The sequence below is a fragment of the Phalaenopsis equestris genome, unplaced genomic scaffold, assembly GCF_001263595.1.
Source record: "Phalaenopsis equestris unplaced genomic scaffold, ASM126359v1 Scaffold000286, whole genome shotgun sequence".
NCBI lineage: Eukaryota > Viridiplantae > Streptophyta > Magnoliopsida > Asparagales > Orchidaceae > Phalaenopsis > Phalaenopsis equestris.
The window spans coordinates 228,254-249,918 of NW_018164728.1; the positions used below are offsets into that span (position 1 = coordinate 228,254).

A 21,665-nucleotide genomic window follows, 5' to 3' on the forward strand; every position below is an offset into this window, starting at 1 on the left:
AAGATCTATGATTAAAACAAAAAAAAATATTTCCCTTATCTAATTCGAAGACTAGATAAGGTTTAGATTAATCTAGGGTTCAAAATTCTTATAGGACAAACCTCTGTAGTTAATTACATCTTAAATAATAAGGGTTACTTAAAAAATCTTTTGATTATGGTTTTGGTCTTTTATTTAAAAAATCTCTAAGTTTAATTTTCACGATTGTTTATTAGGAATATTAAAAGGGAAAAACTTAAAAGTTGTGCATTTTATTGTTGAACCCAAAAGTGAAAATCTAGAGATGTTAAAGGTACAGAGAAGCTCATTAACATCTCAATTATTCTTTTGTTTCACTTTAGTAATTTGAAAGAGGTTAATTCAATTTTTCAATAGAAGTTTTATTAAAAATTTAGGACTTAGATCATGCGACATATGATCTTGAGAAAGTCCAGGATGTGAGGATTTATGTCATGACTAGAAGAACAGCCCTGAAATCCCTAAGACTTAAGTGAGGTTCACTTAAGAAGTAATACCCTAAAAACATAGTTCAAAGAAAGATAAATCACAATAAACAAAATGTAATGAACTTATAAGTTTGCCTAGAAAGGGTGTCATCCAAACCACCTGAACGTGGTAAAATTATGCATGTTTGGTCTCAATGAATATGAGATAAGATAGACTGTTATTTATTAAGGGAAGTAGGTCATATAACTCGATTGTAAAATCAAAAAGTATGAATTGTACGCATAATATCTTAAGACTAATTCGAACATATTTTTGCAATTTAAAATTTAAAATTTTGTAGCTAACTACACTCATGTATTTTATTATTTTTTTGTTAAATGTTGGTGTCGAGTGAATATAGGAGGTTTTGTATAGGTATGAAAGTCCTTAATGGTGAATGTTTAGAAGAGTAATTCATAAGATCAAATGATATGCAAAGACAAAACTCACTCCATAAGATGGTGACTCTCAAAGGACAAGTCACTCCTTTCTGTGTAATGAGTGAGGGCTTGAAAACAAAAACTAAATGTAATTGGAATGCATATGTCCAAGGTGATCTTTTCGTGGCTATTCTTAAATCACAAAGATGTTTCTACTCAATTTTATTTGATTTAAGCTTTATTATTTTAGATGTTTGATGTTTCTAAGGTGTGAAAGCAATGTTTTATTTATTTTTTATTTTGGTCACGAGTTTTCTTTAATTTTGAAAAATTTTTATACAAATTATTTGATTTGGGTAGAAAAACTAATCCCTAATGACCTTACTGATAATCCAAGAAAAAACATCAAATAAAACATCGACCTCAAATTTAGTTGCACCTATCAAGCATAAACAAAATGACACGACAAAGATGACAAAAGGGTACCAACCCTAGACCTATGTTAGAGACGCTGGTCAAAGATGTAATCCAAATATTATTGTTGGATTAGTTGAGGTTTATCTTTTGCTTTTGTGTTTATCTTCCTACAAAAGATTCATATCTCAATAGTTGACCAACTATGACACACCCTACCTATAGAAAGAGAAAATACAACAAAAAATAAACCTGCACTTACTATGGCGACCTTGGCTTACTACAATAGCTTCACAAATAAACTTAACACTTCCTAAATTAGTTATGAGTCTTGAATCATGTAAATGAAACTACATTAAACTAGACTAGCATGCCACAAAAGTGCAGTATCTAAATGAAATAAGACTAAATTACTCATCATATGCAAATGTTTAATGAGCAAAAAACCACGAGCACAAAGCACAACAAATCGACATCACTCAGCCTAATTCTCTGATGTCTAAATATTATTAAGTTTAAAAAAGGGAAATGGAGGCAAAACCCAGTCAAGATGCTCATGACTTTTTATCATCCCCGACTGTTGTGATCTCAGATCTGCTCGGTTAAAAAAGGTGATTAACCCAATCATGACTCAAAGATTCTTGTTAGTAACCATGAGTTGTGTCGTCTAAGAGATCTTTGTAGATCCATGATGGATTATTGTTCAAGTTACGTTTGGTTTTAATTGGTCATTAGAGGTTTATTTTAAGTTTTAATATCTTTCAGATTTCACGATTTAGAAAGATTTTATTTTATTTGATATTTAATTGATTTTCAATAGGATTGTCTTTTGATTTTATTTTAATTTGGATCGTTTTTATTTTTATTTTTATTATATGACGACCCTAGTCAAGATCCCATAGTTTCATCGTTCCAAGGTTATCAGCGTTTTCAGTCAGCCCGGTTAAAAATAATTATTGGATTTCTTATCAATAACTATATGTTATCTCATATAAGGATAACTCGTGCTCTAAGTTTCTTTAATTAAATATTTATTTTAAGTTTTAATAATTTATGGCTTTAACAAATTTGATTTGAATTATTTGATTTTTAGTGGGGTTGCTTTTTTAATTTGTTGGAAATTTTATTAAGTTCAAATAATCTCTTAAACCCTTGAAATCTTATAGAGATGTTCAAAACTGAGTTCAAAACAACAACATTCAAGTGTTTGAATTATTTGATTTTTAGTGGGGTTGCTTTTTTTAATTTGTTGAAAATTTTATTAAGTTCAAATAATCTCTTAAACCCTAGAAATCTTATAGAGATGTTCAAAATTGAATTCTAAACAACAACATTCAAGTAGTTCTTAGTTCATTTAAAATCATTATGGATTATTACATTTGTATGGTGAGTTAATTATTTAAGTATCATTGAAAATTACTTAATGAGTAATATTTTTTGAATTCTTTAATTTCTCTTTGTTCATTTGATTTGTTGGTAAAGATTTCATGAAATTTGGAGTTTTTTTTTTTTTGGTGAAATTATGATCATTTTAGTATGTAAGGGTATATTTTTAAAATTACAGGTTTTGACTTAAACCACTTTGTCTCAAGTTACAATTTTTCTTATTATGTTGTTGTTTTTTTTTTTTTAATGAGTGGTTTGAATTTATATATTGAACTTTTTTTTTTAAATTTTTTTAATGATTTCATTTGTTGGATTTGGTGATTAAAATGGTTTATTTGTAATCTTTTTGGAAAGTTACAAATAAGCTTAAATTCAATTTTAATTGCTTAGATTTTGTTTCTAAATTATTATTTTATCTTTCATTAATGTTTTAAGATCATATTCGATGAATTTTACGTTGATGAGATTAAGTTTTGGTGTTTTACAAGCAAGTAAAGGCTTATTTGTAATTTTGGAAAATTTTTAATAAGCCTCTAATTACTTTTAATATTTCTAATTTTATTAAGTATTTAATATTTTGTTGAGTAATGATCATTTAGATTTGAGTTTTACAAGTTATTAACTTCACAATGTTTTTAAGGTTTAAAAGTGGGGAAGGGAATATTTAAAATTTTGAAGAATTACAAATATGACTTTCATTAATGATTGTCAATTATGATTTGATTATTTTATGTTTCATTAATGATTTTCATCTAGATCTTAATGATTTTAAAGTTTCAAAATGTTTGAATTGATATGAGGGGTGAATTCATAATTTCTTTGATTTTACTCAATTTTAATTAAAAGTTTGTTAACTTGACTTACCATTTTTTTACCAAAATTTTTTAAAAGTGTTTTAGATGGTGAATTAATCATTTATTTTATGATTTGCATTAACTAGGATTATCAATATTTTAATAAGATGCAATTTTCCATATTTTTACATAAATACAAATGTACCTTTGTGTGATTTTGATATTCAACTTAGGGTTCAATTTAAACATTTCTTTTTTTGTGTTTAATGGGTCAAACGATTAAGGTTTCAAAGTGTAATCTTCTGTTTTTAATTGGATTTAAGGAGGGTTAAAATATATAATTTTTAATTTACAAATATACACTTACCTGATTTGAGTGAGTTATTGAGTTTCAAAGAGTGGAATTATCATTTTATTACATAAGTTTACTATCTTATTTGTCCTTTTAATTTTTCAAGTGATTTTTATTTTTATTTTTATTTATATGTTATCTTTTATATTTTATTTTCATATTAATTGTCAAATTCATTAAAAATTATAAATTTCTTCATAAATGTTAGTCTCCTACCTTGGGAAAATTGTGGGAGGTCTCCATGGTCAAAGAGCTCAATCAATCCAATCCTTAATTTGATTTTATGTTTAAATTTTTAATGATTTTTTAATGTTCTAATGGTTTTAATTAATCTCTAAATTCAATATGGGTTAATTTAGTTAAGTTTTATTTTTATTTGATTTCCCTCGTGTGACAGAGTTTAGAGTATTTTATTTTATATATATTTTTTATTCTTAATTATCTAGTTAAGAATTATTAAAGCCTCCATTAATTTTCTAGATTTAATTAATTATAAAAATGGGACTGGAGTTTCCTATTTAAACATGTAGTGCACACATGGTTACCAATTATCCTAGATAGTCGCTAACTCCTACACGTCTGCTCTGGCTATCTGTGTACTGAGCTGACCTTCATTCAGTCAATTAATCCTCTTTGTGGTTTCCCTAATGATTTAATCTGCACCATCCATTTTGACACAAACAACATATGTTCATCATTGCCAAATAGATAGAGAATACACACTGTTCATGATAAAACCCCTAATCTGCTCGATCTTATGTACAATCGTAAGATCTAAACCATCCAAAATAATCTCTAGGCCCTAGCATTTACATTCTACGAATAAGCTTACATGGATTTGAAGTTCTCTTCATAAAGGGCCAAAATGACGTTTGAAGCATATACATTTATTCAAGAGTTGAGACCACTATTTAATGGGTTGTAGATGATCGTTCAGAGTGCACACTTATACTCCTTGTTCTAGTTTGAGCCGGTTTTAAGCTTTTGTATGATTTTGATCAAGAAGGTCCACAGATTGATCTATATGTAGCTTAGAGGGCTCGGGGCAGAGACAAAATGGTGGGGGAGTGAGTTTTAGAACCTAGGGAAGTTTTTGGTGGACTTTCTTTTGAGTTTTGGTGGGTTTGAGTAAGAAACAGTGTGTGGTCTTGTTACGGATTAGAGAAATTGGAGGTGTAATGACACTAGTTTGGGCTTTAGATGGTGAGAAAGGAAGCAAGGAATTTGGCTAAGACTTTTAGATGCAATTGGGTAGAGTTTTGGGTAGGGATCAAAGGGTATGGCTTGTGTGCTCGACTCTCTATTTTGGGCTATTTATAGCCATGGAGACGCCAAAAGGAGCTCCGACTGACTTGGACTTGCTTGACCTAAACTTTGGGAGATAACAGTGGGCTGGGGTAAGTTTCCTTTGGCTTGGTTTAGCTTCCATTGAATTTGGTAGGTTTGGTCGTGATGGGTTTATCCTTGGCTTTGAGTTTGATCCATTGGATTTAGAGTGGTTTGGCATACTTGGAAGTGGCTTGGATGTGCATGGGTCGTGTGGGTTTGCATGGAGGAAGTTCAAGTCTGTCATGATCACTTATGGGCATATGCATAGGCCTGAGCTTTTTTTTGTCACTTTAGTGCTTTGGGCTTGGACTTGACTTATCCCTGCATGAGGTGGATTTGATGGGATTTTTCATGAGGGTTTGACTTCTTAGCTTGGACTTGGCTCACTTTGAAATTCGGTGGCTTTGATTTGGCTTAGTGGCTTGCATTTGGCTTAGCATGAGAGCTTGGCTTTGAATTGAGTTTGATTTGGCTTTAAGTTTTAGTGGATATGGAGTGACATTAAATAGTTTGATTTTCCTTTAGTTTTGGTTTTACTCAGTGTTTTAATTTTGTTGAATTTTGATTTTACTTTGTATTTTTAGCTTATTTCTTTTAATGTGAGAATTTTGTTGATGTTTGTTCTTATTTTCAATTTTGACTTAGGTCAACTTGATTTCTATTGAATTTGGGTTTATTAGCTTTGATTTTTAATTTTGATGGTTGAGTTGATTTAAATTTGTTAACTTTGGAATTATAGATTTAAACTTTAGTGATAAATTTATGTGAGTTTATTCTAATATTAATTTTACTTTGAAGTTTTAATAGTTTTGGGTTTTAGTTTGATAATTTCATATTTTATATTTTAAGCCTTTAATTTGGTGGTTTTACTTTGGTAATTTTAATTTTCTCAATTTTGGTAAATTCAAATATCTTGATTTTAATTTTACTTTATTGAAACTTATTTCAATTTTTAATTTATCTTTGATGCTTTAATGAGCTTGAATTTTAATCTCAATTTTAAGTTAATTTTCATTTAAGTCGGACTTTCTTGATTTTAGTTTTAGTTTGTTTTGTGAATTTTATTTTATCTTCTCTTTTATTAGGATGAACCCTATCTTAATTCAAAATGAGCCTCATACCCAATGAGCTCTCTATGAAACACAAAGAAGGTTATCCAAGGAGCTCGGAGAGGGAGGCGTAAAGTGCCAATGAGAGAGACCAAGTAGAAGACCTAAGTCCCTCAAGTCATAAAGTCGTTTAAGGCATTTCTAGGTCTATAGGAACTCGACTTAAGCTTCAGTAACTTCACTTTAACCATCTCAATTAAAGGTTAAGGGTTTGAAGCCAAGTATAAATTATAAGAATTAAAGATTTGATTTAAAATTATTAGCTTAGTATTTGTTTCTCCACTAGTCTTCAAGGAGAACTTCTTAGAAAACCCTAAGGCTAGAACATAGACTTGAGAGAGGGAAGAGTATAGACCTCAAGTAAAAATGACGTAAACAAGTATATACTTGAAGATTTGAATCTTTTGAGAAATAACTTGAATTAATTATGATAGGAATATAACTAGTAAATACAAGTGATTAGGTTTTTTTATGTTATTGGAGAATTAAAAAATAATATTAATCTAAATTGATAATAATAATTGAAAGATATGTCAATTACGAGAATTAATTGAAAAATATGTAAATTACAATATTGCTTAATTTCAATATAGATGAGTTATGGTTCTTGAGTATTCCTTCACTAGGAAAAAAAAATTATGTAGTGTTGATTCTTACTAAAATATTTTTTGCAAAATTATTAATTAGTTTTTGGTTAAAATTAAAATTTAATAAAAAAAGCTATTTAGCTAAACAAAAATTTCAATTTAATCCTCATGAGAATGATACTCTATTCATTTTTGTGTTGATTAAAATGATTAGTGCAGTTGCGTATACAACAAAGTCATGGTTTATTGATGATTGACAATAATTTTTTTATTGATGCTAATATTAAATCTATAATATTATTTTAATTTATCCTTTGTGTAGTTATTGTTTAGTGTTTCATTATTTTATGGTCTTTATGTTTCTATTTATTTGAACTTATATTACAAAGTGTGCTTCTTTAATTGCCATGCTTAATCATTGTTTTCATTTTTGTACATTTTATAATTTTGCACTTTATTATTTTACCTTATTTTTGTTTGTTGTTTCCATTTCTATTGTTTTTTTGCTAGTTGTTGTTTTTATTATTATTGCTATTCTTGCTAATATTGCAATTGTTTATAACTACATTTTGTGAGTTGTATGTGTAGGATAAAAAAAATTAAATTAGTATTTTTTTTAAATTTAAATAAAAACCTATAAGAAAATAGATAAATATTAAAAATCAAACTTATACCATATAAAACTAATCATGTGAAATACAACAATCAAACCCTTAGAAAAACTTTTCCAACTTATTAGTATCATGAATTTACTAAAGAATTAATATGCCAACTAACCATGCAATTAATTTTAAACATAAACATGCAATAAATCAAATGGTACGAAATTTATACTAAAGAATTAGTACTTGTAAGTACATTGAAGTCTCTCATGACTTCATAAAACCTATGATGTTCTCTTTCTCTTTGAGAGACGGGTTGAAAGTGTGGTTTTATTCAGTACCCTTAAGTTGAAATTATCATATGAGCATGAAAGTTATTTGCTAAATTCTTTCTTCTATTTAAGATTGCTAAGCTTAGAAATGATATTATAGCATTTACTCGATTAACTAACGAGTCTTAAATTTTTTAAATTTATAATTTAATAAATCATAAAAAATCATAAGCATCTCCAAATGATTTCAAGATTTTAGAAATTGATCTTTTAGGGTGATTTTGATATATGACTAATTTCTTGGGATTTGAAATTTATTTGGATTGGAAATTATTCGACCCTAAATCCTACATTAATTTTTCCTTTTAACTAGCCTAAGTCTCAAATTGATCTACCGAGTGCATCTCAATAATTTTGACAGAGAGAGAGAGAGCAGGCGAGGCGAGGATGGCGTCTACGGCGGCGGTACCGTTTTGGAGAGCAGCAGGGATGACCTACATAACCTATTCCAACATCTGCGCGTCGCTTGTTCGAGGCTGCCTCAAAGAACCCTACAAGTCCGATGCGGCATCGAGGGAGAAGGTCCACTTCGCCGTCTCCAAATGGGCCAACGGCAAGCCCGAGAAACCCAGTAAGCATTCCCCTCTCCCACCTTCGTTGGATCTCTCGTCGTATCTGATCGACGGGGTTATGTTCGCCTCTGTGAGTTGATCGCGGCTTCGATATGTCTTGGCTTATTGTCATTACCCTCGTTGATTGGTTTCTTTCTTTCTTTTTTTTTTTTTTGTGTATCTTGGGCAATCATGGATGGGGATAAGTGTTAGGAAATTGAATGGTATGAACCTCTATTCCGATTATAAAATTTTTTTATTTAATGGTATTAGATTTTGTTGCGTTTCAGATACACTGCTTAAACTTCAATCAGAGTTGTAGTTCTGTTAAGCTTTTCGTAGATTTTCTTAGTAGATTCTGCGTTAAGGCAATATTATGAAAAGAGTAATGGAAGTGCGGTTTGTTCAATCCATTATGAGTGATAAACTTCCTCATCCATTGGGAAGGTATGAATCAAATCTGTTAAGAAGAAATAAAAAATACAAAAAATTGTTTAGAAGGAGTTTCACAATTTAAAAAGAAAAAAAATCACCCCAGAGAGGGCGCAAGACAGATTAGTGTGCGAGCAAATTGATGTCATTTTGTAAATATATCTTAGAAATTTCGCCTTAACAATACAAATGATCGGATAATATTTAATTAGTTTCTTGTATTGGGATTTTTAATGGGTGTAAGCCCAATTATTAATTGCATCCTGAGTGCATTAACTGGGAAGACTATCGAGGGAGCACTAGCAAAGGGATGGTCTGCCTCAAAGGATAAATTAAGCAAGAGGCACCCATGAGGAGTAGAGCAATAAAGTAGAAACTGTTGTACGTAGAGTTGCATGGATTTTGATGTCTATCAATTTTAAAAACTCCAAGTAATAGTTGGTCAATGCACTAGACATAAAGGGATGCACGAGAATGCATCGAGGACTTACCATATCAAGAGGGATTCCCTAAAGGGGAGCAAGGAAAGAACCCGTAGCACCATGAAAGACAATGCTGAAGGACATTAGTCGCCCAAAAAAAGTCAACCCTATATTATCCATGAGAGTAGGGCTAAGCAAATTGACCCAAGGAATGATATTTGTGTTTCCGAAAAAAGAAGGCTAGAAAAATATATAGATTTTACTCAGTTCTCTAAAGAAGCATTTATCTTGATTAAATGAGAGAGTGGGACTTGAACTGCCATGTATGATTTGAATAGTGTTGATATATGAAATTATTTTTCCAACCATCAGGAAGATATCTAGGAGATATAATCCAATCATGGGAGGTTGGGAAGCTCGACAAAATTATTACCGTCTTTAGGTAAGAAATTCCTTTGAATCCACTTATGCTAGTTTTAAACTGATGTCATTAGGATTGAATGCAATGCATGATTGGCTGGTAGGTATAGAGAAAATCAATCTTACATTATTATCTGATCGATAAAACAACTATGCATATACATGAGGGTCTTTATGCAAATCATAAATCAAATATTTGTCATATGCCGACACATCTCATGCTTACAATATGGGCATGCGTCAAAAAACATTTGTCTTTTTGTTCACTGTAAACTCATGGTAAATAGCCTATGTTATGATACTATATGAACACCTATACCCAAGTATCTCAGTTGCTTTTTTAGGGTTACAATTTGGACTAATGTTCATTTTATATTTTTATCATAAAAAAATGGTTTGAAAATTCAAAAGTCTCTTCCATTTTTAACTTCATTGCATGATTTACTCTATGAGCTTAGCTAATCTTCAAATGCAGTTAATTTACTGCTAATATTATTTTCTTATTCGACAACCTTAGCAAATCTTCTAATGCATGCATATAATCTGTCAATTATTTCTATGTTTTTTGCAATGTTAGGGTCATTGAAAAAATATTCAAGATTTAAGAAATATGCAGTTGCATGGAAAGGTTGATGAAGTTACACTTGCGATTTTCTATGAATAATTTCAATATTCCGTTCACATATCACTATTGGTAAAACTAGTAACAATGGCTTCTTTAGCTTATCCATCACTTCATATATATAACCCATCAGAGACCTTTTCTCCATCAACCAATCTAAGGTCCTTCAACAACGGGCCACCAAATTTTATTAGCGCATATATTATAGTGTTTCAAAAAAAAAAATGTTGCTTGATAGTTTGTTGTGCTTGTTCTACCTTAACCTTTATTGAATATGGATCCAACATGAACTCCTCACATGTGACAATTCTCTTCAATTATATATGTTGTTGATGAAAATTTTGTAATGTCAAGAAGGCAGTGGCAAATTGAGTCTTAGCATGCTTAATAAGTGATCTTTGATTTGTACATCTCCTCGTTAAGCCATTCTATTAAGTTCTTGAATAAATGAAATTATGTACAACTACCGCCTTCTCAAAAATTGTTTTAATTTTTTAATTTTGAAGATGTCTTCCAATCTTACATCGATAGAGTGAGCAACACAAAGAGTCCATAATATGTGTGGATATTTATCTATGAATAACTTTTCGATAATAATATTTAAAATATTCAACAATCAATAATTAACATATAAAAAAATATAAAACTTAAATCAAATAAAAATGTGTTTAGAACTTTAGTCACTAGCTAGCAAGAATATTCTCAAAAACATTATCAATGATCACTTGAATAACACAATGTGGTCCAAACTCTTTGATATACTTTCTTAACAATTCAAACCTCTTCAACATATCTTCTGAATAAGAGTTAGCATCAACTGGCTCTATGAATATGGTTCCCCTAGGCCAATTCACCAAAAAGTTCGCCAAACTTTTTTTCATTACGAGATGTCCAACCATCAGCTCTAGCAGAACAACCAAATTTAAGACAATATTCTTCGTGACATTTCAAAAATCATTTTGTGTGATCTTTTTTCTTAAATATGGAACCCACATTTCATGATAATTTGGCAATTTCATACAAGGACTAAATTGTCCAGATGCTTTCATTACTGCTGGAAGCTATCATATTTAAGTGGGCTGAAAAAATCAACATCATACATCCAATGATAAAATACTTGAAGCGCTCTTTCTTGCATTACCTTTTCTAGTTGCATCCATCTCTTTTTGCATTTTACCTTTTCATTGCTTAACCATCTCAACAGGATTTGGGGTAAAGAGTATATCCGAAGGTCCTTTAACCTTTGGATCCTTAATATTAGACGTCATTGACCTTGTTGTAGAGACATTTGTTTTTGTTGCATGATATGATTTTTGATGGTTCAGGCTGTTAAGCACATAAAATATCATCATCCATCATCACACTAAAGTTATCCACTTTATCAATATTATTGTGTAATGTTTCATTAATTGATCTTTCAACTCCTTCAAAGACTCTAATTTCATCTTTAACATGTTGAGGCAAGGTGCTCCAAGCTTTAGCAATTCTAAAGCCCCCCCACCAAGTGTTCTTTATGACGACTAATTCCTCTTTATGTGATTTTTCCACAAAATGCATGTCAGACAATCATCATCATCCTCATTTGTCAAGATTGCATATTTCTAGGTTGGATCTTTTTTTGCTGATTGAATTAACTCCAACTTTTTCTCAGGAACTGACTGTAATGCATGTATAAGTTACCTAAAAAGATAATTTAAGAATAAAGATAAATATACGCATCTTTTTAATTGAAAAGAATGAAATAATATATTTCAAGAAGAGGGGCTAAATCAAATATAATAGGGCTATCATAATTTCATTTTGTTCTGGGTTAAATTATGTTTGAAAATATTGAAAATAAAAACAAATTAATGTTCTTTTCATTTTGTTCTAAAATTTTTCCTTGCCTATATCTACACTTGTATGTGCATGTATCGAAAAGAACTCAAAACATATGCACGCCATAATAATTCTCTTATGGAATAAATTTGATGAATTTCTTTTTGATCTTTTTTGTAACCCTGTTTTTATAAATAGGGGGAATTATATATGCGTTATAATAAGACAATCACAATCCTCTAATTGTCAATCACTTAACCCATAAATGCATTAATGTTGCAGGTTCAACTTGCCCTTCTATCTTTAGAATAGAAGTTAACTTACTATAAAATATCAAGATTGTATGAATTAATATGAATTGAAACAATTCCAAATTTATAACTCGATTAGTACATAAAAATATCACCACTTAAAAAATCTTATAGACTTGTCTAAAAATATGTGAAAAAATATACTAAAAATATATGAAATTTAACAATAAAAAATCATATTGATATTGCTACTATAGATAATGGGCTTGAATCACCTAGACTTCCCGATGACTTGTGAGTGACCGACTGACAGTGGGATTAAAGAATGAGCCGATTGGGGACGCAACGCGAATGAGCGAATGTCTCGGTAACTTGGATGCAGTGCTAGAGGAAGCTACACATCACTATGACTCAATTTGAATGAGCAACATCTGGCGTTTGGAGAAGGTTCGTTCGAGTTGTCATTCCAACACCTCTTAGCTTGTTCGAAAGTGGGTTGTTGGATGAGTGCGAGCGAGAGCGCAATGTTGACTAGGGGTTGTTGGACTGGCACTAGCAAGAATAACATGTGACCTTTATTCGCTTGCTGAAAGTTTCGTGTGAGGCAGATTGAAGATGCCCTAGGACTGCCCTAGGACTATAATAATAATAATAATAATAATAATAATAATTATTTCTATCATTTCATATTAAATCATGATAGTTATTTTAGTGTGCACTATTAAAGCAAAATGCCTTGCTTCAGTGCCCATACATGGCTCAAATAGCATGTGCCATTTTCTTGCGTCGACGAGGGTGCGTTGCGCTGTATAGATAACGTAGATGGTGCGCCGTGCCACACCATGAGCTATGACACTTTATTTTGCGCTATTGACATATGATTGATTCATTTTTTAAAAATAATAACATGGATTATGCTTGCTACAAAGTAAACTTAATGTGATATTAAAAGGGCAAAGACTCAAATGCCTTGATTATATGTCCAAAAATTGTTAGAGGATTATTGGATAGTTCTTTCTTATGATGAAGCCTTAAACTCCGTATTATTTTATGTTGATTTCATTATTAGTTGATTGTTAATGCTATCAATTTGCAAAATTCTATTTTAGTGTTTAACCTATTTGAACTTCAGTCATCCATTCTTTCGTCCGACCTCAATATCCATAACGTTATCTTACATCTTTTTCATCAATTACACATAATCATAAGCTATTAGTCCAACCATCAAATGAGACCAACATGTGGTATTCAATACTTCCATATTTAAACTTGCTTTTTTAATTTACTAGAGCTCTCTATCAATGCTTAAAATTGCGCAATTAGGTATTATGACATTTTTCATTTCTGAGGCGAGGCATAAGCCCTATGACGCATAAGCCTCAAATATAAAATAGTTGAGTAAATTAATAAATATTATATAAAATATAAAGTTTTAAGTAAGAAATAGTATATAAAATTCTAGTTTTTTAACACATTAAAAACTAATATAGCAATGATTTAACTAAATAAAAAGTAACTAATTATATAAAATTAGAAGTAACTCGTGTTAATATCCTAATATCAAATTATGAAATAAGATGAGCGGTACAAATATTAAAATACTGAAATAAGCTAAAGATATTAGAGTAAAATACTAAGATGTTGAAACGTAACAATTAAAATAAGTTTAACATTAATTATTCATTCTCACCCATAGTACCCCCACTTAAAGAAGAATATAACAAATCTTAAACGTTCGAATTTTTAACTTTAATGTCTCTATTACTCTCTTCACCTAATTGATTTTCATTAGATTTATCTACATAATGAATTATTTATCTCACATATATTCTCCTATTTCTTATGATCATTAATGTCAACTATTTTTTATTTTTTTATGAATAATTATGAATAAAGATATAATTTAAAATAATAACTATTATGATAATTAGAATTTAAACTACATAATTTTATGGATACATTTTCCTTTTGTTTTTTGCTATTTAGTGTGTGATGTTTGAATTTTAGTAGATTAGGTGTATTAATATTGTTTTTAATTTTGCTTAAAAAAGTACAGATAGCCTAAAAAAATTAAGATGTTTTTTGAGGTGTGCATTAACTTGGGTGAGATGTACACCTCACCTTGAGACAATGAAGCGTGAGTTTCATTGTGATTTTTTTTTATAAAAACACTTAGGCGGGCGCTCTTCATATTGCGCAATTTTAAGCAAGGCCCACTATTTATATTTACTAGTTACTTGCTGCTTGCTTACCCAAGAATTCATGTTACTTACCTTTTGACTATTAATATACCATCTTTTAGCTTTTTGCCTGGGTGGTGCAAATTGTGCAACTTGTGACAGAACTCTTGAAATCATTCTGTTGAAAGCATTCTGTTGAATCTTGGCTAACAACTACAAGTATGAACTGTGGAAACTTCTCCACCTAATGGAACATGTAAAACTAAATAAAATGTAAGGCCTAATTATCTTCAAAGTTATGCCTTCATCATCAGCAATTATTCCTGTTGTAAAAAATTGCTACCCAGTATTGAGTCAATTCTCAATTGGTGTGCCAATGCTATTTGCAAGTTTTGTAGATTTTATTGCTTCTACATGCCTTAGATATATTTTTTTTATGTTTATAGTAATCAATAATCATTTTTCTTATATGTCTTTTGCATCTAAAAAATTTCAATGGGAGCACCTACTGTCCTAAAACCCCTTTTGTGATGACATTAATGCTTAAAGGCTTGAATATTTCAACTTCAACCTTTTTTTTCATGAGATATAAGAAAGCTTGCATTACTTTTGAATTTTGACACATTTCTCAATCAGACCATTGTTCTTAGGGAGGATGATGTGCACACAGAATTAGAATTAATTAATTTTTTTGGATAATATTATGTTTGAATTTGAATTATTTGATAAGATTTGATTTGATTTCAATTACATGTTTTATATCCCTATTTCTATAAATGGGATTCATCCCTTTTATAGAAATAGGGATATAAAACATGTAATTGAAATCAAAATACAACTTATGAATCCCATTTATAGAACAACAACAACAACAACAAAGCCTTAATCCCATTTTTGGGTTATTTGATTTGAAATATCTAATCTTCTGTCTTACTCTCAATTCTCTCTAATAGTACAAGGTTCTTTTTTTGTGTCGTTCCACCCAGATCCATAAGTTGTATCTTCCATGACTTACATCCCAAATATTAGATTTATGATTCATTTTAGTTGTTTGATCTAAATCAGAATTGCTAGATTTATTTTAGTTAAAATTAATTATTTTTTAGATAGTATTTGATTTGAATGTGAAATATTTAATAGGAGTATATTAGATTTAATATTTTACCCTACTATGAAATCCTAAATTATGTTTGGGATCAGTTCATCTATAAATGGGATTTCATAAGTTGTATTTTTGATTATTTGATTTGAAACTCCTATTCTTCTGTTTCCCTCGCAATTCTCTCTAATAATACAAAGTTCTTCTTTTGTGCCGTTCCACCCAGTATCATTTGATATTCGGACTTTAACAATATTTTAGATTTGAATGCTCGTTATTGCAAACCTTGTGTTAAGCCTTTCTCCGTAACATGATAACCAACCCATTGCAATCCCATTTCTTTCATGAGATGCTCCTGTGATGCTTAATTTGTAGCACTCTACTTATGGCCTTTGCTTGCTTGCATTCATTCTTCTCTTACGTGATTTACATTTCACTTGATAGCTAATCATTTTGGCTTCCATAAAACTCATTGCAATTTGCACTTCTTTTCTACAATGCGCATACGAGCTCTAGTTTTTTTCAACTCTGTCACATCAAGATTTTTTTAATGGATCAACGTTGTGCTCCCCTACATCCCCATTAACATGCCTTCCTCGATCACAAACGCCATCCCAATTATAGATACTTGCTCCCTTCATCTGTGATCTAAGCTTTTGCAACATTTTTGATCCAAGAATTGAGCTAGAGAGCATTGTCAATGAATCATAGAATATATCAAATTTTCATTTCCACTTACTCATCCTCAAATCACATTTAGAAAGAAGGAAGAGTTACAACAGTTTGATGTTATAATTTTCTTAAATTCTAGTATCGAGCTTTTTCAACTTTTTGTATGTTATCATAATATCAATTTAGCCGCGGAGTTTGAATTGGTCAAGGTGCGTGGCTTATAAATTAAAGATATATGACAAACATAAAAGAACGTCTATAGAGTTCCAAAATTTCCAAAATTATTGTTATTACTATGAAATCAATGCTATTATTTTGTTGATATGTTTCATCAATGTCATAAGCTTCTCACTACAGAAAGTTTCTATTTATTAGATGAAAAACTTGATGAACTCATTACACATATTTGTCCTACTGAAGCTCTTCAGTTCCTAATTCTCCACCGGCAATCCATACATTCTTCTTCATATGTATCTGATTTTGAGCATGATAATATATGGTTGAAACTGGGAAAAATACTGTGAGCGTAATGATTCTATTATGCCAATTTATCAGATTGAGCCAGAAATTATACATGAGTTGTTATCTTACCTAAGCATTCAGTCATAATTATTACTTCCCATGTCTATAAATGGAGTTATTGGTTGTGCCAAAGCTTTTTACACTATTGCTTGCTACATCATAGATAGAATTACCACTGCGGCCACTAATATGCGACTTTGCAGTATTCTGTAGTACTTCTTTTAAGATTGTATATGGTGATACATGATTCCATCCCAGCATAAAGCCTCCAAATCTTCTTTATGATTGGTCTTGTTGATTTAAAAGATGTTCATGAAAAGCTACTTCCAGCTCTTCAATAACTCCACCATGGCTACCAGATGTACAAGCAATGGGCTTCTGTGTAACTCGTAAGGAGTTTTATATGGGCTTACGGGAATTGACAAAACTTGAGAAATTAGATTTATGATTCTTTTTAGTTATTTTATCTAAATTAGAATTTCTAAATTTATTTTAGTTAGTATTTATTATTTTTAGATCATATTTGATTTGAATGTGCAATATTTAATAAGAGTATATTGGATTTAATATTTTACCCTACTATGAAATTTTAAGCTATGTTTGGGATCAGTTCATCTATTATAAATGAGAAAGACGCCCGCTCCTCCCCCCTCCCAGTATTACATTATTCAATCTCGCTACCCTAATCACCCTTACCGGATTGTTGTGTCTTCATGTGCCCTTAGTATTTTACTTGTATGGTATTTCAAAGAATTGTTAGCATTTAGTAGGGAATTGACCTACCAGCACTATGTAGTGTCGGATCCTTGCATATTTACCCTTGGGATGTGCATATGATCCAAGAAGGCTCCTTTAGAATGATGCTTCCGGTTGCATCATCACTATCTTGCTTGCATCGTACTGCTTATGGTTGTCTTCTCTTTTTTTTCCCCTACAGAAGCGGAATAATACTTTTTTAGATTTAACTTCAATTAACTTGTATTGCTAGAGTCCACCAAATTACCTGCAGTTGAACTTATCGTTTACAATTTTTAAAACATGATGCGTTATGCTACACAAGTTGTCTTCAAACGATGTTCATATTGATTTATAATAGATCCTGTTATTATATTAAAAATAGACTGATGTGTCCTGAAACAAAAACATAACTCTTCCTGCATGATATGTATTATGCTAAGGGCTTGTTTGCGATCAATTTTACTGTTTTTTTTATTTTTGTATTCTCCTTTTTTTTAATTATGTTTATTTAGTGTGTTTTATATAAAGGGCTTGTTTGCGATCAATTTTACTGTTTTTTTTTTATTTTTGTATTCTCCTTTTTTTTTAATTATGTTTATTTAGTGTGTTATATATATATATATTTTTTATGTTTCTAAAAATAAATTAATGTGTTTTTGAAAATATTTGAATAATTTTTAGACTTTTTGAACATTTTTAAAAATTATCATATCTTATCAAATATGTCAAACATGTAATGTGTTTTAAAACAAAATGTTTAAAAAAAGGATTACTAATAAAGAAAAAAAGAAAAAAAAGATGAAAATGATCCCAAACAGCCCCTAAATTGATCATATACTAGTCTTATTTCTTTTTTTGTTCGCCGAATTGAAACCAGTTCATTTGCAACAATCGATGTTCTGTTTTATCCAGCTAATTTGAATTTGGTGTTTTATTCTCAGCCATCCGTACTGATTCACCCGACCAATGATTCTACTGAAGCATGATGCTGCCTGGAGAAATTGATTTGAAGCTTTGCAAGCTCTTGTTTGTTTCACCCTTCCATTTTCACTTTCCAGGGATTGTCAAATTACCTTTATAAACAGGCTTAAGGTACTCTTATATGAAATGATATCTATGCAAGAGGAACATATGGCATGCTGTTATTTGGATTTTAGTCCTTCAAACAAGCCTCCTTGTGAATTTATCATTCAGAAATCTTTATGATACTTTTTATTACTGAAGAACATATTGTTGCTCGTACCTGTGCTCGATAAAGCTCTCATCCGGTGTTTGGAAGTTGGGCTGAGTGGCTAATTGTGTTTCTTCTTCTTTATCTTAGTGAGCTTTTAAAGTAATTTTACTTTATATGAGAAAATATGACTAAAAAAACATCATTTTGCATGTTCACATTGGCCTGATGAGCATACAAACTCATTTATAGAATGACTTGAATTTTCATATGAGAGTTTAACGTTTTAATGCATTATATATACTGAAGCGGAAGGCTGCATCGTCACTCATTATTCTGTTTCATCACCATTGGAAGTTGTTTTATTCGCCTTATATTACACTTATTTCAAATGTTTTGTTTTGGAACTTATCATGGGCCAACTATTTTGGTATCCCCCTTATTTTTGTACACGTTTCATATCATCCTAGGTGATAAATGTAAACTTCTATAAATATCAAATTGATATTGATTTCCCTTCCCCATAATTTGATAAACATTTTCTTGCCATAGCAAATAAAAAAAAAAGTAGAAGCATTATTCACATTCAATGAGTTTTCCTTGTTTTATTTATTTATTTATTTATTAATATTGAGTGTATTTAATTGTAAAATTACACTATTCAAATATAAGGTCTTGATCCTAACACCTTTTGACAGATTAAGCCCCCAATTAACAGGCTAAAATTGGCTAAATTGAGGAGCTTTCAATTCATCAAGATTGTGGGGGCTTAAAATGTTGAATCAGTTTTTCCTTTTATTATTTTTGAGTTTATTGAAATAATTATCGTTATAAATAGTCTCTAGGTATTAAGTTATTGAAATCATCAGCATTAGTTTTTTCCATCCTCAGTAAGCTATTGAGCTATAACTATCATCATTCATGTGATTTCTTTGAAGATCATGACCTTCAGATTAAGACTATTTTGTTTTCTACACCATTTTTGGTCGTTGGAGTTATGTCCAAAGAACTAGCATTTATAATAACTACCTCAATACATGATGAGCTTCTCATTGATCCAAGAGAAGCATGTTCATCTTTATGATTAAACCTCGAGTCCAACCGAGCTGACTTGACTTGTGAGTTGAGCTTGATAAGTCAATTTTGATTTAGCCCTGTTTTGACTCGCGACTTTGGGATTGACTTGTTTAAAAAGTTTTACTAAAATGTTTTTAATAAGAGAATTTTTAGGTTTAAGCACAAATTTCTTGAAATATGTTTATTTTTTCTCCTTTCTTAATATACTACTCAATGTGATATTATATCCTTAACTTCTACTCTCATCATTTTCAGTCCATATAAGTGAATAATTGAAATCATTTAAATTAACTTTGAACTTTAATGTAATTAAATAATCAAAGTTAAAGGAACCTTGAGCTCTAGTCGATGCTTCAACAGCCCACTTAAACCTACACGATTAACCTAACCCAAAATGGAAGTCTGCTTGCGTGTAAGAAATTCATGGCATGACTTGTTGAAGTTTAGTCTACTCTCAATGGTTTCTTGTGTCAGTTTTAAGTTACAAGATATATTTTCATAAGAAAATATTAGTCGGCATTAAGATCCTACTCAGAATTTCATGAACTGAGCTACATTTACATAACATCAATGTAATAAAAATGGAATATTTGTACATAATTTTGCCTTGAGTTTTGCTTGTAAATGGTTAATTTTTTTCAATTTTAAGATGTTAAAATTTTTTGCTTGGGGATTGAGTTAGAGTTGCATTTAATCCAAATCGTATACCTCGATTTTGATATTTTACTCTTGAAAAGCTTTCGTTTTGTTAGATTTTTTCTTAGTAGTGTAATTTAAAATGGTTTTCTCAATGATTGCATGTCAGAAAGTAGTCTCATGTTAGTAAGTGGACTTGTTTATTGTTTGGATTTGTAAATAATAAGCCCCCGAAGAATTCATTTATGTAATCGGTTTCTAAGTTTCTAAAGTGGAAAGTAACATCGAAGTCATAAGATTTTCAAAATTTTGTAAAACAATCTACCTATTCATAAAGCAAATCCTAGGGACTATTTCTGAATTGATGTCCATTCAGAGTACACAATTTTGATCTTGTTCATATCATCGATAAATTATGTGCAGGAATTTGATGAGTTTGATTTTATTTTTAATATGAACTAGTCAAATCATCCTAGCCCTACATGAATTCACAAAATTGCTATTAGCATGATTCTTCTCTCAATCATGCTGAGAAAGTGAATAGAAGATCCATCATATCACATGAAGCATTTTGAAATAAAATCAAGAATAACAAAGGAAAAGATATCCTTGGACTACAACATGAATCATTTGCCTATCCTGTGACCATTATTGGCCTTTCCATATCATTAATTGGTTAAGGATATCTTAACTCATTACAAGTGTAGTCTTTAATTGAGGGTATGGACCATGTCTCTACTCTTAGTTTCTAAGCGAGCTCAATACCGCTTGAGCAATTATTTTGATCTAAAGGGCTCCCCTTACTTCAAATCATTTTTGTCCCCCAAATGATTCACAGTTGCTTAAGAAAGATATCTTTCCTTATGCTTGGTTAGATCTATCTATATTTGTCTCAGAACCGTGGTCTTGTTTTGAAACAATACTTTTGCACCTGAAGGCTCTTTCTCACTTAAACACACCATTACTTGATGAGTATTCATCTTGGCGAGCCAATCTTATCTAGATGTCATTTATTTTTAGCAAATAATGTCTACTTGCCCACATCCTTCTCTCTTTAGTGAACCTTTATCCACTAGAAATTAATTCATTTCTAGTCAGCAATGTTGACTTAGATTGTGTTTATCTCTCTTATGCGAACCTCGATCTACTATAGGAGCCCATTACATTGTAGTAGATATTGTCTAAGAACATGCTCTTCTTTTATTAACGGGCCACATTCATTAGGAACCTATTACTTTCTAATATATGACATTTTTTTGGGACTATGTACTTCATTTTTTGGT

The 21,665-nt window shown here is 30.5% G+C and overlaps 1 protein-coding gene across 1 annotated transcript; it reads left to right on the forward strand.

The window, feature by feature from the left end:
• Positions 1-8,098: 8,098 nt before the first annotated feature.
• LOC110024964 (ATP synthase subunit epsilon, mitochondrial) lies at positions 8,099-18,721 on the forward strand. Its single transcript, XM_020725171.1, has 2 exons — positions 8,099-8,342; positions 18,440-18,721. The coding sequence occupies exons 1-2, from the start codon at positions 8,159-8,161 to the stop codon at positions 18,466-18,468; spliced, it is 213 nt and encodes a 70-aa protein (XP_020580830.1). The 5' UTR covers positions 8,099-8,158; the 3' UTR covers positions 18,469-18,721.
• The last annotated feature ends 2,944 nt before the right edge of the window (positions 18,722-21,665 follow it).

Bases quoted from the DNA above. Each gene is read 5' to 3' on its own strand.
- LOC110024964 (XM_020725171.1), top strand. From the start codon at position 8,159: ATGGCGTCTACGGCGGCGGTACCGTTTTGGAGAGCAGCAGGGATGACC. The intron at 8,343-18,439 runs GTAAGCATTCCC...TTTTATTCTCAG, and splicing joins CGGCAAGCCCGAGAAACCCA to CCATCCGTACTGATTCACCC.